General features: G+C 46.9%; 1 protein-coding gene across 10 annotated transcripts; it reads left to right on the top strand.

Annotated features, from left to right (window-relative positions):
* Positions 1-51: 51 nt before the first annotated feature.
* Positions 52-11974, top strand: LOC118081355 (uncharacterized). Of its 10 annotated transcripts, none has more exons than XM_088664216.1 (5): positions 52-419; positions 6962-7088; positions 7464-7541; positions 8021-8104; positions 10193-11974. In XM_088664216.1, the coding sequence occupies exons 2-5, from the start codon at positions 7016-7018 to the stop codon at positions 10861-10863; spliced, it is 906 nt and encodes a 301-aa protein (XP_088520342.1). In that variant the 5' UTR covers positions 52-419; positions 6962-7015; the 3' UTR covers positions 10864-11974. The 10 variants fall into 10 exon arrangements, with proteins under 10 accessions (XP_088520342.1, XP_060125340.2, XP_060125348.2 ...); XM_060269357.2 differs by having other exon boundaries at positions 54-419; positions 10190-11974; XM_060269360.2 differs by lacking the exon at positions 52-419 and adding an exon at positions 3484-3615.
* The last annotated feature ends 3579 nt before the right edge of the window (positions 11975-15553 follow it).

Genomic DNA, 15553 nt, shown 5'->3' on the forward strand with positions numbered 1-15553 from the left:
GAGAGAATGCCACCCTCCCTTACTTTGATGACAGCTTCCTGCCTCTCTAGGAACCAGGACTCGGTTCCTTTGCCCACCCCACCCCACCCCTCACCCCGGAGGACTGAGTGGCAGGAGCTGAGCCCCCACTCTGTGCAAGCCTGAAGGTTTCTTCTCCTCCTCCTCCTCCTCTTCCTTTTGCAAGCTTTTCCTCCGCTTGGTCCTCTGCTCCGAGGGAAGGGGCTGGGAGGGGGGTGTAGAATTTGTGGGATCTCCCGGATTCCCACCCTCTTATTCCCTTCTGCAAGGGGGGGGGGAGAAACCCCTCTCTCCCTCGCCCCCCAACCGCTGCGCGGAGGGCAGGCCGAGCTTTTGCAGACGCGGAACTCCCCTGCGAAGAAAGGTTTGCAGCGCTTGGGACTTTTCCGTTCAGAGGAAAGGTGAGTTGAGAGGCGACACGGTGGAAGTTTGCAGAATCACGCATCGTGGCGCGGGAAAAGTGGGTGCAAGGCGTTGCACAGTTCCCCTGCCCTCTTCTTCACAACACCAGAGAGCTCTGCGGGTCAAGCGTCGGGCAAAAGATTCCTGCGTTGCAGGGGGTTGGACTAGATGACCCGTAGGGTGTCTTCCAATTCCATGATTCGCGGACCTCCAACGAAGCTGGATGTTGGGAGATTGAGGACAGATTATATATATAAAAAAGGACTGTTCCACGCAGTGCTTGGTTTAACTGTGGAACTCGCTTCCGCAGGAGGTGAAAATGGCCAGGCCACCCGTCCTGGTGGGCTTTAAAAGAGGATTGGAGAGATACATGGAGGAGAGGCCTATCAATGGCTGCCAACCGTGATAACACTCATGCTGACCGATTGCAGTTGCTGGGAACCACAGGAGGAGAGAGATAGCATGTCCTGCTCATGGGATTCCCATTGGGGCATCTGCTTGACAGCTGTGAGAACAGGATGCTAGACAAGATGGGCCATTGGGTTGATCAAGGAGCCTCTTAGGATCCCCCGCCAGAGCCCCTGTTTTCCCAGGAAAATGTGTTTGCACAGGGGATTCCCCAGAACAGGAAAAGCTGGAAATTCCAGACTGGTCAGATATGGGCAAATTTGCACACACACACACACACACACACACACACACACACACACTCTTCCCAGAGGCCCCTAAGAGTAGCTCAGAAGGATGTTCCCACTTACACACATATCTAGCGTTTGGGATTTGATCTTCGGTTGTGTTTCTAAAATACGATGGTGTGTGGAGAGTGGGGTTATTGGTTTGTTCTTGTGTTTTGTGGTTTATGCTGTGCATTTTCTCGCTGCGAAGTGCCCCCAAGACCTGCGGATGAAGGGGTGTGCCGCAAATTTAAATGTAAATAAATAACTGCATTGTTCCCAAAAGTAGACCCCCTTAGCTCTTCTCTCTATTTTCACTGGCCCAAAACTCCTCCGTAAAGGTCTTATCAATTTCCTCTTGATTGGAGCCAGGTCAATAGCTGGAGGCTGGAAAAGTTGGGGGTGGCGGCTTTATTTGCTAATTGGTATTAGCATGTTCTGCTTCTCACTGTCATGCAGAAAATAAAATAATGCACAGTATGTGGAAAGCGAGGGGCCACGTCACATCTGCTCAGTTCGCAGCCCCCCAACTACCCACGCTGGGTTTTGCGAGGATCCATATTATATCGTTGTTTTATTTATTGTTTATTTGATTTCAACGAACATAGGGAGCTGCCTTATAACTTTGGTCAATCTAGCTCAGTATTTTTACACTTCTGCTGCTTTTTGAACTACAACTCCCATTATCCCTAGCTAGCAGGACCAGTGGTCAGGGATGGTGGGAATTGTTGTCCAAAAACAGTTGGAGACCCAAGTTTGGGAAACCCTGGTTACACTAAGAACTCATCTCCAGACTAGCCTTCCCCCTGGGGAAACCTAATCTTTACTGCCGAATCGGAGCCGATGTCAATCATGATTGATATTTGTTCCGATTTACCACTATGTTGTTGTTTAGTCGTTTAGTCGTGTCCGACTCTTCGTGACCCCATGGACCATAGCACGCCAGGCACTCCTGTCTTGCACTGCCTCCCGCAATTTGGTCAAACTCATGTTCGTAGCTTCGAGAACACTGTCCAACCATCTTGTCCTCTGTCGTCCCCTTCTCCTAGTGCCCTCAATCTTTCCCAACATCAGGGTCTTTTCCAAGGATTCTTCTCTTCTCATGAGGTGGCCAAAGTATTGGAGCCTGAGCTTCACGATCTGTCCTTCCAGGGAGCACTCAGGGCTGATTTCCTTAAGAATGGATAGGTTTGATCTTCTTGCAGTCCATGGGACTCTCAAGAGTCTCCTCCAGCACCATAATTCAAAAGCATCAATTCTTCGGCGATCAGCCTTCTTTATGGTCCAGCTCTCACTTCCATACATCACTACTGGGAAAACCATAGCTTTAACTATACGGACCTTTGTCGGCAAGGTGATGTCTCTGCTTTTTAAGATGCTGTCTAGGTTTGTCATTGCTTTTCTCCCAAGAAGCAGGCGTCTTTTAATTTCGTGACTGCTGTCACCATCTGCAGTGATCAAGGAGCCCAAGAAAGTAAAATCTCTCACTGCCTCCATTTCTTCCCCTTCTATTTGCCAGGAGGTGATGGGACCAGTGGCCATGATCTTGGTTTTTTTGATGTTGAGCTTCAGACCATATTTTGCGCTCTCCTCTTTCACCCTCATTAAAAGGTTCTTTAATTCCTCCTCGCTTTCTGCCATCAGATTTACCACTAAAGAGCAGGTTTTCCTGGGGAAAGCGGAGGGGCAAGGGCAAAGCCACTCGGACCCATGCCTAGGAATCGTAGGACAAACTGAAAACCATTCGGACCCTTGGCACAGGGCAAGGGCAAGTCTGGATGAGCCCTGACTGGCAGCAACTCAGCAGGACTTTAGGCAGGGGGATCTTTTAGGCAGGGGGATCTTTCCCAGCCCTTCTTGGGGATGCTGTTGAGAATTCAACCTGAGACTTTCTGCATGCAAGGCAGACGCTGTGTCACTGAGCTACAGATCCCTTCTTTCCAACCATATTCTTTAACAAGGACACACTAGAGATCTGGGAAGGCTTGTTCTTGATGTCCTTTACTGCAATTTGCAAAATCGAATTACTTAAAAAATATATATATAGAAACAACAGCAGCACAGATGGTGCCTGCTGGATAGCTCAATTGGTTAGAGCGTGCTGCTGACAGTCGAGGGTTCGATCCCCAAATGAGAAAGCTGCATCTTTTTGCATTGCAGGGGGTTGGACCAGATGATCTCCAGGGAACCCAGTTCTGTGATTCTATGCATTTAACAATGGGGTGCGGAGAAAGAAACTTCTGGGCACCCCCTTGCCTTGCAAGAACTGGCGGGGGCGGGCGGAGAGGGAAGGGAGGGGTGGGGGAGGCGCCTTCTGCCACTCAGTCCTCCCAATGGTAAAAACGAGTCGAGCTGTGCTTCCTAGAAAGGCAGGAAGTTGGGAATTTTTTTAAATTATTATTTTTTTATATTAAAAAAGGAGGAGGACAGGCAGCAGCCTCGAAGGGGGAAGAGGACACCCCCATTTCCCTTGCATATTCCGGGAAGAGAAATAGTCCTGGAGAGTCGGGAGGACAAAGAGGTGCAAAATCTTAGAGGGGGGGATATCTTGCTGCGGGTGGGGATTTGCTTTTGGGTGCGGGGGCGTCGAGGAGAGGAAGAGATCCGCCCTGCCCGCTTCCTCCTCGCCGGGAATCCGCAGGCAGCCAGGCCGGATCCGCGGCATTGATCCCGTTGCAAAAAAGCGCCTTTGCAAGCTTCTCCCTTGCAGGTCCAAACAAGGGAACGTGCAGCTGGGGCTATTTTATTTTTATTATCATTATTATTTTGCGGGGCGGGGGGGGGCGGGGAAGCTCTTGGTGCAGAGGAAGCAGCTTTGCGGTGGGTGGGGTTGTGCATAGTGCGTGTGTGTTGCTGTGCTGGTTTTGCGAGCTGCAAGAGGCAGACGCCTATGGGCTCCTAGGGAGAGGAAGGAGGTTGCTAAAAAGGCGGGGGAGGTTAGGATAGGATAGGCAGCGGGGGGAGGAAGTCGGCGGCGCCAGATTCCTCAAAGGGTAAGGAAGAGGGGAGGTTGGGGAGCCAAGACTTTTGCTTTCAGGAGGCCCCCACTTCCATCCCGGGGGTGGGGGAGACTCCCTTCCTGAAACCCGGGGCTGCTGCTGACAGCACTGAGCGAAATGGACCCGCGGTCCATAAAGCAGCTTCCTGTTTTCCTAGGAAACAGCCTTTCAGGAGGTGGGCAGGTTGCAGGCTGCCGGGAAGGGCAGTGCTGGTTTTGTTTGCACCCCAAAGAGAGGAGGAGAGGGTGGCGGGAGGTGCCTTCCGGGTTCCTCCGCCCCCCTCCCCCGCTGAAAAAATGCACGGACCGTTTCCCTCTGCCTGGGCCGGAGGGGATTTCATAGAATCATAGAGTTGGAAGAGACCACAAGGGCCATCCAGTCCAACCCCCTGCCAATCAGGAAACACCATCCAAGCATTCTTGACATATGCCTGTCAAGCCTCTGCTTAAAAAGACCTCCAAAGAAGGAGACTCCACCACACTCCTTGGCAGCAAATTCCACTGCCGAACAGCTCTTACTATCAGGAAGTTCTTCCTAATGTTTAGGTGGGATCTTCTTTCTTGTAGTTTGACTCCATTGCTCCGTGTCCGCTTCTCTGGAGCAGCAGAAAACAACCTCTGCTGCCTCCAACATCAAACCTCCCTCCAGAGGTTGTGGGCTCTGCCACACTAGAGGTTTTTAAACAGAGGTTGGATAGCTGTCTGCCAGGGATTATTTAGCTGGGATTCTTGCATCGCAGGGGGTTGGGCTGGATGACCCTTGGTTTCACTTGCAACTGTGTGATTCTGTGATCCATGAAATGCCTCCTCAGCTGGATTTGGTGAAGGGAAGGGGCGTTTTTTTCTAGGTGTCAACTATGATATTTGTTTGGGGTGGGGAATCTTGGCTTATTCTTGCAGGATTGGCCCAGGCAGAGGGGTGCTGAGCTGCCAGGCTCTCCTTTGGGCATATCCATGTTTACAGGAGGGCCTCTTAAACGTGTGTCTCCCAAGGGACTTGGGTCCAAATCTCTGCTGGGGAATGGATCTCAGTCGGTGATCTGGGCCCAGTTACAGACTTGTTGTGAAGGAAAAGGTGCTGGTGGAGGGAGGGGGTCAGACCACAGGCCTGGGTAAAACAATTCCATTTTATTGTATTAAACAGAATTGCTGTGTAAAAGCCTCTAAGCAGTTTTCATAAAAATATGCACTATCCACTTGAACCGGGATGGAACCAGACAGCTGGCACTTAAAATAAAAAGGTGGTTTTCAAACAGGTGCCGGGGGGGGGAGTCAAGAGGAGCTGTGGTGGGTCTGGTTCGGAACAAATCTCCCTCCTGGGATGGATAAGGTAAAATAGGTTAAAATTTAAATTCAGGTGTCAGAGAATTAGTTTCAGACCAGGAGTAGGACCTAGGAGACATGGACTTAGCTGAGATCATGAGAAATGAGGGTTTACATGACTTCATAGATATGGATTTTATTCTTTGAGCTGCCCTGAGACCCCCAGGTATAGGGTGGTATATAAATTCAATTAATGATGATGATGATGATGATGATAATCACAAAGCCTAAAAGCTTGGCAGTATAGAGGCTGGATCTAAAAGAGTTTTGAACCTATAAAAGACATGTCTTAAGCACAAGAAGATGTCTTCTCTTTTGAGTCCCACCTTCAGAGTTTTGAAATATCTAACCTGTAAGTTTCCAGGATCCCTGGTGGATCTGGCCAGTGGCCCCTCTAGTCCGGCATCCTCTTCTCACAGTGGCCAACCAGATACCTGTGGGACACCTTTCCCCTCCTGCGGCTTCCAGCAAATGCTATTCAGAACATTACTACCTTACATTTAATGCTGTATTGTTTTAATATTAAATTGGGAGCTGCCCAGAGTGGCTGGGGAGACTCAGCCAGATGGGCGGGGTATGAATTATTATTATTATTACCTCCCATGATGGGGGCAGAGCATAGCCATCGTGGCTAATATCTACTTTAACCTCCGTGAATTTATCTAATCCTCTTTTAAAGATGTCCAACTTGGTAGCCATCTCTGCCTCCTGGGGGAGTAACTTCCATATTTTTAAATGTGTGCTGTGAGAAGGCTGTTTGTCGATTTATTTATTTGGTTTTTCAGACTGAAGTTTTACAGTCACATATACAACATAGAAACAAGATTCCAAAGAACCTCCTGGGCTTCCCTCCTCCCCTTTGTGGATCCTATTGTTAGTCCTTTCCTCCTGCATATTTTTTAATAATCCAAATCTTTTACCCCTCCATTGTGTCCAAAATTCACCACTAAACGAGCGTTATTCCAATCCTGCTAACGGTTTTAACTGTTTACAATGGTTTTTAAGATAAATTTTCCCCATTCCTTATTAACATTTTGGTCTTCCTGATTTCTGATTGTTCCGTTATTCTCTGGTAGGAACTTTATCTTCTTTCCATCTCTGGGCCAATAACATCCACGCAGCTGTGGTCGCATACATAAATAGTCTTTTCTGCTCCCTTGGGATTTTGGCACCTAAAGGGAAGGCTTCGGGTTTTTAAGAAAAAATTATTTTAAACATTTTTTCAACTCTTTATGTATCATTTCCCAAAATTCTTTTATTACCTTACACTTCCACCACATATGATAAAAGGTGCCTTCTTTTTCCTTACATTTCCAGGTGTTTGTCAATTCCACACACACACACACACACACCACTAACCAGTAAAATGCATCCATCTACATCCATCTGCCGGGAGTCCAGTTGCCATGCCTGCTCTTGGTTTGGGGAACTGCAGGTTTCTAATAAGCCGCAGCCTCTTCCAAGCTCTTGAATAAGCAATTCCCCATTTGAATCTGGAGAATTGTGCACGTTGACGAATGTCGTACATTTTCTGCTCTTCCTCCAGGGTCTGGCGACCTTCAGGGAGGTGGCTGTGTGCTTCACGGTGGGGGAATGGGCTATGATGGATCCCGGCCAAAGAGCTCTGCAGCGGGAAGTCATGGAGAGGAGTTATGAGACGGTGGCCTCTCTAGGTAAGGGCACCATTTTCCCTCTTGACCCATTGATGGCGAAGGTACAAATTTACTATTGGTGCCATTCATCCCTGTGCTCTTTTTTTGGTTATCATCTCACCTTGCAGAATTTGAGTGACCCCTCTAAACTGGTGGTGCTATTGATTCATGCCCCATTGGTCCTAGCTAACATAACAATACTCTGTGATTTAATCCTAGTGTGATTTTGTTGGCATCCGTCTGTCTTGAGACAGCCCGTGCCTGACCAGTGCTGCTGGGACTATACAGCCCTCTTCAGGTGGTGAAGAATTATAACTCTTCTTAACCTTCAGAAGGCTCGATCTGGAATGGCTGAGTGCGAATCGAACTAACTAGTCTTGTCTGTTTCCTTGGTAGAACCAAACTTCACTTCCTGTTGGGGAGGAGGAGAATATCCATTTATCCAGGAACCAAAAAACAGGGAGACATCGGCAGGTAGATACTTAGCTGTGCAATTCCCTTTTTTTGGTCTGGGAATTGAAGCATTTTCTCCATTCCTGAGTAATAATCATCCAGGAGCGATTGTCCCATCAGGCTGTGTGTTCTCCTAGTGGATGGCTTTAAAAGGGGTTTAAGAACAAAGTTCTCAATGGCGGCTACCATTCATTTATTAAATTTCAATCCCATCCTTTCTCCCAGGGTGCCATGATGGCTATACGCTGTCTTTGGAATCAAGGGAGCAAAAGTTACAGAGGGGTGATGAGGAAGCTGGGCCATAGGCCTTTGGTCTAATCCAGCCAGGGCTCTTTTGATAAAAGAGAAGGGATAGTCCCCAGGCTGAACTTTCCCCTCCATCTGCTGAGATATCCCCAAAATTAAACTAGCTAGATTGGCTTCCACAGCGCCGCGGCTGTATAGGGAGCACCTGTGAGAAGTGTCGGATGGACCAACAAGCCTGTCTGTTTATTTTAAAGAAATTTCCAAGCCGCACTTCATCTCCTGGCTGCAAGGACGAGATCCACTTGGACGGGGCTCTAATGAAGGGGAGAGGTCTGCAGGTACGGATTTTGAAAACAGGAGATACCTTGGGAAGAAAACCGTGATTCCATATCTGTGGCTAAATTCAAAGGTTGCCAGTGAAATGCAAAGCCAGCTGTTAGTTAACCGGTGAGGAATTCCCCATATAGTTTAGAGCAGGCATAGGCAAACTTGGCCCTCCAGATGTTTTGGGACTACAATTCCCATCATCCCTGACCACTGGTCCTGTTAGCTAGGGATCATGGGAGTTGTAGTCCCAAAACATCTGGAGGGCCGAGTTTGCCTATGCCTGGTTTAGAGCAACATTGTAAATCTGCACAGTGTTCGACTTGGACCATCCTTGCCCTGGGGGCAAGGCCATAGCTCAATGGTAAAGCACTTGATTTGCATGAAGATGTTCCTAGGATTAATCCCTATAATCTTCAAGTAGAGCTGGGAAGGGTGTTTGTCTGAAACCCTTCAGAGCAGCTGCCAGTCAGGGTAGCCAGTACTGAGTTCCCTGGACCATGCATGTCAGCTTCCTGTGTTCCTTTATTTGTATCCAGCCAGCTGTTTTGACTGCAGCCAAAATTTATAGGAACCATGGAGCCGTGAGCTGTGCCCCCTATGGCCTCTTCCACAGCCTTGCTGCACTTTATATTTCCCCTCAAACCCTCTTCTTATTGCATTTCTGTCACTAGAGGATCAAGTGCCCTTTGTGGCTAGGAGTGCCTTTTACCAGATCCCTCAGGTTTGCCAGCTAGAGCCATTCTTGGACAGGGGTAGCCTGACCACTGTGGTCTGTGCTTAGATAGCCTCAAGCCTGAATTACTGCAATGTGCCCTATATGGGGCTTGCTTTGAGACTGGTTTAGAACAGGGGTCAGCAACCTTTTCCAGCCGTGAGCCAGTCCACTGTCCCTCAGACCTTGTAGGGGGCCGGACTATATTTTGAAGAAAAAAAAAGAACGAATTCCTATGCCACACAAATAACCCAGAGATGCATTTTAAATAAAAGGACATACAGTATTCTACTCAAGTAAAAACACCAGGCAGGCCCCGCAAATAACCCAGAGATGCATTTTTAATAAAAGGACACATTCTACTCATGTAAAAACACGCTGATTCCTGGACCGTCCGTGGGCCGGATTGAGAAGGCGATTGGGCCGCATCCGGCCCACGGGCCTTAGGTTACCTACCCCTGGTTTAGAAGCTCTGGCTGGTGCAAAAAGAGGCAGGCAGACTGTTGATGGAGGCATGTGGCCAAGAACATGTGGCACCATGGTTAAAACATCTGCAGTGGCTGCCAGGTTCAAGGTCCTTGTATTATTTTACAAAGCCCAAAACAACTTAAGTCCCGGTTACCTCAGGGACCGCTTGAATCCTTGTATCTCGCCTCATTCTCTGAGATCATCAGCAGAAGTGTCATTAGCCGTTCCTCAAATTGGCGAGGGTCACATGACAACGAAAAGAAACTGAGCCTTCATTGTGGGATACTCTGCCAATAGAGATTCAGCAGGTGCCTTCTGTTTCAGCTTTTAAATGGCTGCTGAAAACTTTTCTATTCCACCAGGCCTAGGCGAGTGATTGAGAATACATCTTCGCAAAATGGTTAATTGATGCCTGTTTCTAACTTCTTTATTTCTTTTTAATTGCCCGGTTTTATGTACAATTGTAAACCGCTCAGATGTTTTATATGAATATCAAGTGATCCAATTTTGTTACCCCATGTCATCCAGTTTTCTTAATATTTTGTACAGTTGTTGAACGATCAAAACTAAGTTTAAATCTTAATTTTTTTTTATCTCATCCCATTTTTGAGTTATGAGGGTTTGAAATTTGGCCTTGCTGGACTACACAAAAACCCGAGTATCGGTATACCACTCCTGCAGGGCAGAAGGGGTCGAGGGCAGGCAGATTAGTGACATCAAGTGATCTATGGATCGGAAAGGAACTGAGGTGGCTGTCTGAGACTGTAACATATACGGAAAGCAGCCTTGATTTCAGCAGGGGAAAAGAGGGGAAATTGTAGAGATGCAAAAATCCAAGAAACATCTAATTGGACTTGGTCAATGATGAGATCCTTTGCTTTTCAAATGTGTTTCCCCTTCCCCTTCCCACCCCCAGCAGATGCCGGGCAGGCCAATGAAATTTACAGGGAACAACAGATGGCAGCAACTGTCAAGTGCGAAGCAGAAAAAGAGATGTGTGGGGAAAGCGAGGGGCCAAAAACGCCTGAAAGAAACCTGACAAAGCACGGGATGAAGAAACCCTCTTCTTCTCAGGGTTTACATCAAAGAACGCACAGTGGGGATAAATCCTTTAAATGCATGCAATGTGGAAAGGGATTTAGAGTGAGCAGCAGCCTTGCTTTGCACGAAAGGACACACACCGGCAAGAAGCCCTTTAAATGCATGGAATGCGGGAAGACCTTCAGTCAAAGCGGCAACCTTACTGCTCATCGGAGAACTCACACAGGGGAGAAGCCCTTCAAGTGTATGGAGTGCGGGATGTGTTTTAGCCAGTGCGGTAACCTTGCCTCTCATCAAAGAACTCACACAGGGGAGAAACCGTTCAAATGCCTGGAATGTGGGAAGAACTTCAGGCGGAGTCATCACCTTACTAAACATCGAAGAACCCACACTGGGGAGAAGCCGTTCAAGTGCATGGAGTGTGGGAAGAGCTTCAGTGTGCGCAGCAGCCTTACAGTACATCAAAGAACCCACACGGGAGAGAAACCATTTAAATGCATGGAGAGTGAAAAAGCTTCGGCCAGAGTGGTGGCCTTACTGGCCATCTAAGAATCCACGCAGGGGAGAAAGCATTTAATTACACTTTTTCTTCTTCTTCTTAGTATTATTATTACTACCGCCACTGTTGATTTATTAATCGCTTTCTAAACCACCGTCTCAAGGCAATTTACACATAAGATAATGGCAAACAGTTAAAACCACCAAAAAAACAACAACAAACTTCTGGGATTTTTGGGACTCAACAGGAGAAACTCCTGCAGACCACAGCAATCTGCTGGGTGTGTAAGGGATAAGGTGGTCTCTTGAGTCACCTGGTCCCGAATTGTATAGGGTCTTATATGTTAGTACCAACACCTTGAAGTTGGCTGCATCCTCTGAACCAACCCCAAGAATATCTTCAGCTGCACCACCGCCCTTAATGTACATCAAAGAACTCACAAAGGGGTGAAACCCTTTTAAATGGTTTAAATGTGTGGGGAAAAGCTTCAGTGCAAGTTGTACTGTAAATGACTGCCTTACAGTACTTCAAAGAAGGCACACAGGGGAGAAGCCGTTTTCAGTGCACGGAGTGTGGAAAAAGTCTTGGGAGTTGCAACCTTCCTTCCCATGAAAGAATCCACATCTGGATTTCACGTCGGGATTGAAATTGCCTAGAATATGAAAAGAGCTTCATATCAAAGAGCCTGCAAAGGACAAATGATGTAAATTCCTGGAGCGTGGCAAAAGCTCCTCTTGGACATAACGGGGTTTCTTCTGCAAGGTTGGGGGAGGGGCTTTGTTTCATTTGTTTATTCGTTAGATTTATTACCCACCTTTTACCATAAGCTCCCTGGCAGGCTTACAGAAAATAACAACAAAACAATAATTACAACAATAATTACATGAAATAATTACACATGAGAAGTGTAAAAACGTTATAGATAAAACGATTAAAACCAATTCCATATTTTAAGAAGAAACAGACCTTTGGGGGGAAAGCAATGCTTTTAAATGGTTTTCATCGCTGTTTTTAATAGGGTCACTTACTGAATTGCTTTTAAATATCCATATAGTGTGCTTTTTGTTGTATCTGTTTCAATTTCCGCTGTGAGACGCCTTGGGTCCTGCATTGGGAGAAAGGCGATATGTAAATAAAATAAATAAATATATATTAAAAAAAGAGTTTTAACGGTTGCCATACAGGGGCAGGCTGGGAATAAAAAGCTGCAATTTAAAAGGTTTGTTTACATTGGAAAGTGTTTGGTAGATGCCGTGAAGACTGTATCAGAGACAGTAAAGGTAAAGGGACCCCTGACCTTTAGGTCCAGTCGCGGACGACTCTGGGGTTGCAGCGCTCATCTCGCTTTGCTGGCCAAGGGAGCCGGCGTACAGCTTCCGGGTCATGTGGCCAGCATGACCTAAGCCGCTTCTGGTGAACCAGAGCAGCGCACGGAAACAAGCCCTAGGCCCTGTGGTTTAACCCAAAGCGCCACCCATGTCCCAATAGAGACAGTAGTACCTGACTAATAGGTAATGGAAGGGCCACCACACAAAAGGTCCTTGTGTATCTGTGGAGGCTTTCTGCATGATAGTCACCATCCTCTGTTGCAAACGCTGTGCAGCATTTGAGACAAATTTTGTGGCAAAGAAGCAGTGGGACTTACAAAATTGCTGCTCAGATGAAGGTTTTTGCCACACTCTCCCATGAGGATTTGTTTCGATTGCAAAGAGAAGTGAAATCCGGGGGGGGGGGGGACAATGACAGACTCGGATGACAAGAACTGTGTGTGGCTTAACAATGGACCAGTAGGCAGACCGGTAAAAATGAAAATGGGAGAAGTATGACAGGAGACATACATGCGCACAGACAATCCCCTTCGCAGGTACGATTAATAGTTCTATCTCAGAAGAAGACTCTTTATTTGCATCAGCCACTAGCCATAGCAATAAAATAAGATAAAATGTACTGAAGATAGAGGTAAAAGCTTAACTATAGAAAATACATTTTGGGGGTTTACATCAATAATTAAATAATAGATCTTAATTCTAATTGCTCCTGCTAAAATCCTTGCAAGTTTTGCTGTCACTTGATCATCTTGATCTGCTAAAAGAAAGGACACAGCAGCAATGGTTGAGCGACCTGGCATGGACGATAATAGAGGGGTAATAAGCTCACTCCTCAATCTTTATAAAAGTGCAAGCCAGAAGCACATGAGCTACTGACTCAATACTACCATCTCCACAGGTAAGGTAAAGGTAGAGGGACCCCTGACCATTAGGTCCAGTCGTGACCGACTCTGGGGTTGCGCGCTCATCTCGCTCTGTTGGCCAAGGTAGCCGACGTACAACTTCCAGGTCATGTGGCCAGCATGACTAAGCAGCTTCTGGCGAACCAGAGCAGCACACGGAAACGCCGTTTACCTTCCCGCCAGAGCGGTACCTATTTGTCTACTTGCACTTTGATGTGCTTTCGAACTGCTAGGTTGGCAGGAGCTGGGACTGAGCCACAGGAGCTCACCCCGTGGCGGGGATTCAAACCGCCGACCTTCTGATCGGCAAGCCCTAGGCTCTGGTTTAACCGACAGCGCCACCTGCGTCCGGTTCCACAGGTCCCGTCTCCACAGGTCCATAACCGTTTTTCCAGCAGAATTTTTTGCAATCGACCCTCAAGTTCAGCTGAAGGCTGTATGTTTAATCTTGTGAAAGTGAAAGTGCGCCTGTATTTTGGAACTATTAAATTTTGCAAATAGGGTGCCAGAGTGTCATAATGACTATCTCATGTGCAGATTAATCTGCTATCATGATGGGACTCACCCAAGCTGGCCATATAGGATGGACAAAACAGTTTTAACCCAAGGCTGCTACTCTCTGCAGGACGCATCTGGTTGCGTGTAACAAAGGTACTACCAGGAGAAGCCAAGTAGCTACTCTCCAGATTTCAATAAATCCTGTTTGCCAAAGGTTGTGGAACAGCAATCCTTTCCACTCGGGGAAGATGGTCATTTCAGTGTTCCAGTTTTTCAGCGTTTTTTGGAAGCCGAACGTCTGACGCGGCTTCCGCTTGAGTGCAGGAAGCTCATGCAGCCAATTGGAATCCGCGCTTTGCTTCTTGAACGGTTTTGGGAGTCGAATGGACTTCCGGAACGAATTAAGATCGAGAACCAAGGTTCCACTGTACTGAGATACAATATTACACAATATTCGAAACAGTTTGAAACAACTTAAAATGACAGAAATAAGGTGGGTCCTTAAAACATGCAGCATACCAAGGGAACTCTTTTGCCAAGAAAAAGAAAAACCTGTCACACTTCATTTAATGTGAGTTACAAAGCACCCCTCTTAAACACAGCTTTTGCTATCAGAATCGTAGCCTGCACTGAAGAAAGGAAGTTCCGTTTTGGTGCGGAAAGGTAAGGAAAAGGTCCGATTTGCAACAGGGCTTGCCAAGCCCATTCACTGCTGACTTCTTCACTGATGCCAACCTCCCATCTGGATTTCTTCCCAGATCAGTTGCTTAGAGCGTGGTGTTGATAACAGCAAGGTTGTGGGTTTCATCCCTGTACAGGCCACATGCATATTCCTGCTTTGCGGGGGGCTGGACTAGATGACCCTCAGGGTCCCTTCCAAATCTACAATTCTACGATCACTTGTAAATCTGAAGCAAAATGAAATAATATTTAATCCAAGACTTTCTCCTGAAAGGTCACTCCTTCCATAATAACAAATCAAGACATTTCAGTGACCTATGCCTCATATTTGAAGAGCTCTAAAATATGGGTTAATATGTCCCCCCAAAAACAAAGCACTGGACACAGGAATTAAATTGTAGGTTTAGAGGCTCGTTCTGAGATCTACTGTCCTGAGATCTATAGATATCTATAGCTATCGATGAAGGGTAGTATACAAATATAATTTCTCAGAGATTTAACAGCATAATAACACGAGAAGAACCTGCTGGATCAGGCCAATGGCCATAGCTGCCAAGTCTCCCGTTTTCCCTGGGAAATCCCCGTTTTTCCAGCTGAAAAAACGGATTTTTTTGTTTTTCCCCAGTTATTCTGGCGCGACGGCCATTTTGGAAGTGGGCAAAGCAGCATCAAAAGTCACTTCTGAGCATGCCCCGCCCAGTTCCAAAATGGCGGCAGCGCTACTTCCGGTCTGCTATTTCCGGCCCGGTCCCTTATTTCTCTGACAGCAACTTGGCAGGTATGCCAATGGGCCATTTTGTCTAGCATCCTATTCTCACAGTTGCCAACCAGATACCTGTGGGGTGGTCAGTCCAGAGCCAGATTATATATCATCATTCACTATAAAAATACAAGACCACCATTTCCAGAGGGAATAGCGTAGCTGCATTTCCACTGAACCTCCGCTCATGAAGCTGTGCATGTATTCCTATTTTATTGTATTATCCGCAGCCATTTATAGCCTGGGGAGCGGGGAATTGGTTATGTACTGCATTCTTAAAGTAAACAACAAAATCAAAGTGGTGATTTTTTTAAAAAATAATTTTTTAATTACTTTTTCAATATACCCCCCAATAATAGCCAAATTCCATGCCAGAGCGAGATTTGCCCTCTGTCATCCTCGTTTTTCGTTCACTGACAATTCCAACCCCCCCCCCCCCAAAAATGGGGGCTTCCTCCATTAAGGCAGGTGGGACCGGAAACCCCGTACCGAACATTTTCGAACCCCAGAAACTGTTTATATGTCCATTTTTCTAGGACGGATTCCCATACTTTTTGTGAGAAATGAACCC

Source organism: Zootoca vivipara, chromosome 2 (genome assembly GCF_965207765.1).
Source record: "Zootoca vivipara chromosome 2, rZooViv2.hap1.1, whole genome shotgun sequence".
NCBI lineage: Eukaryota > Metazoa > Chordata > Lepidosauria > Squamata > Lacertidae > Zootoca > Zootoca vivipara.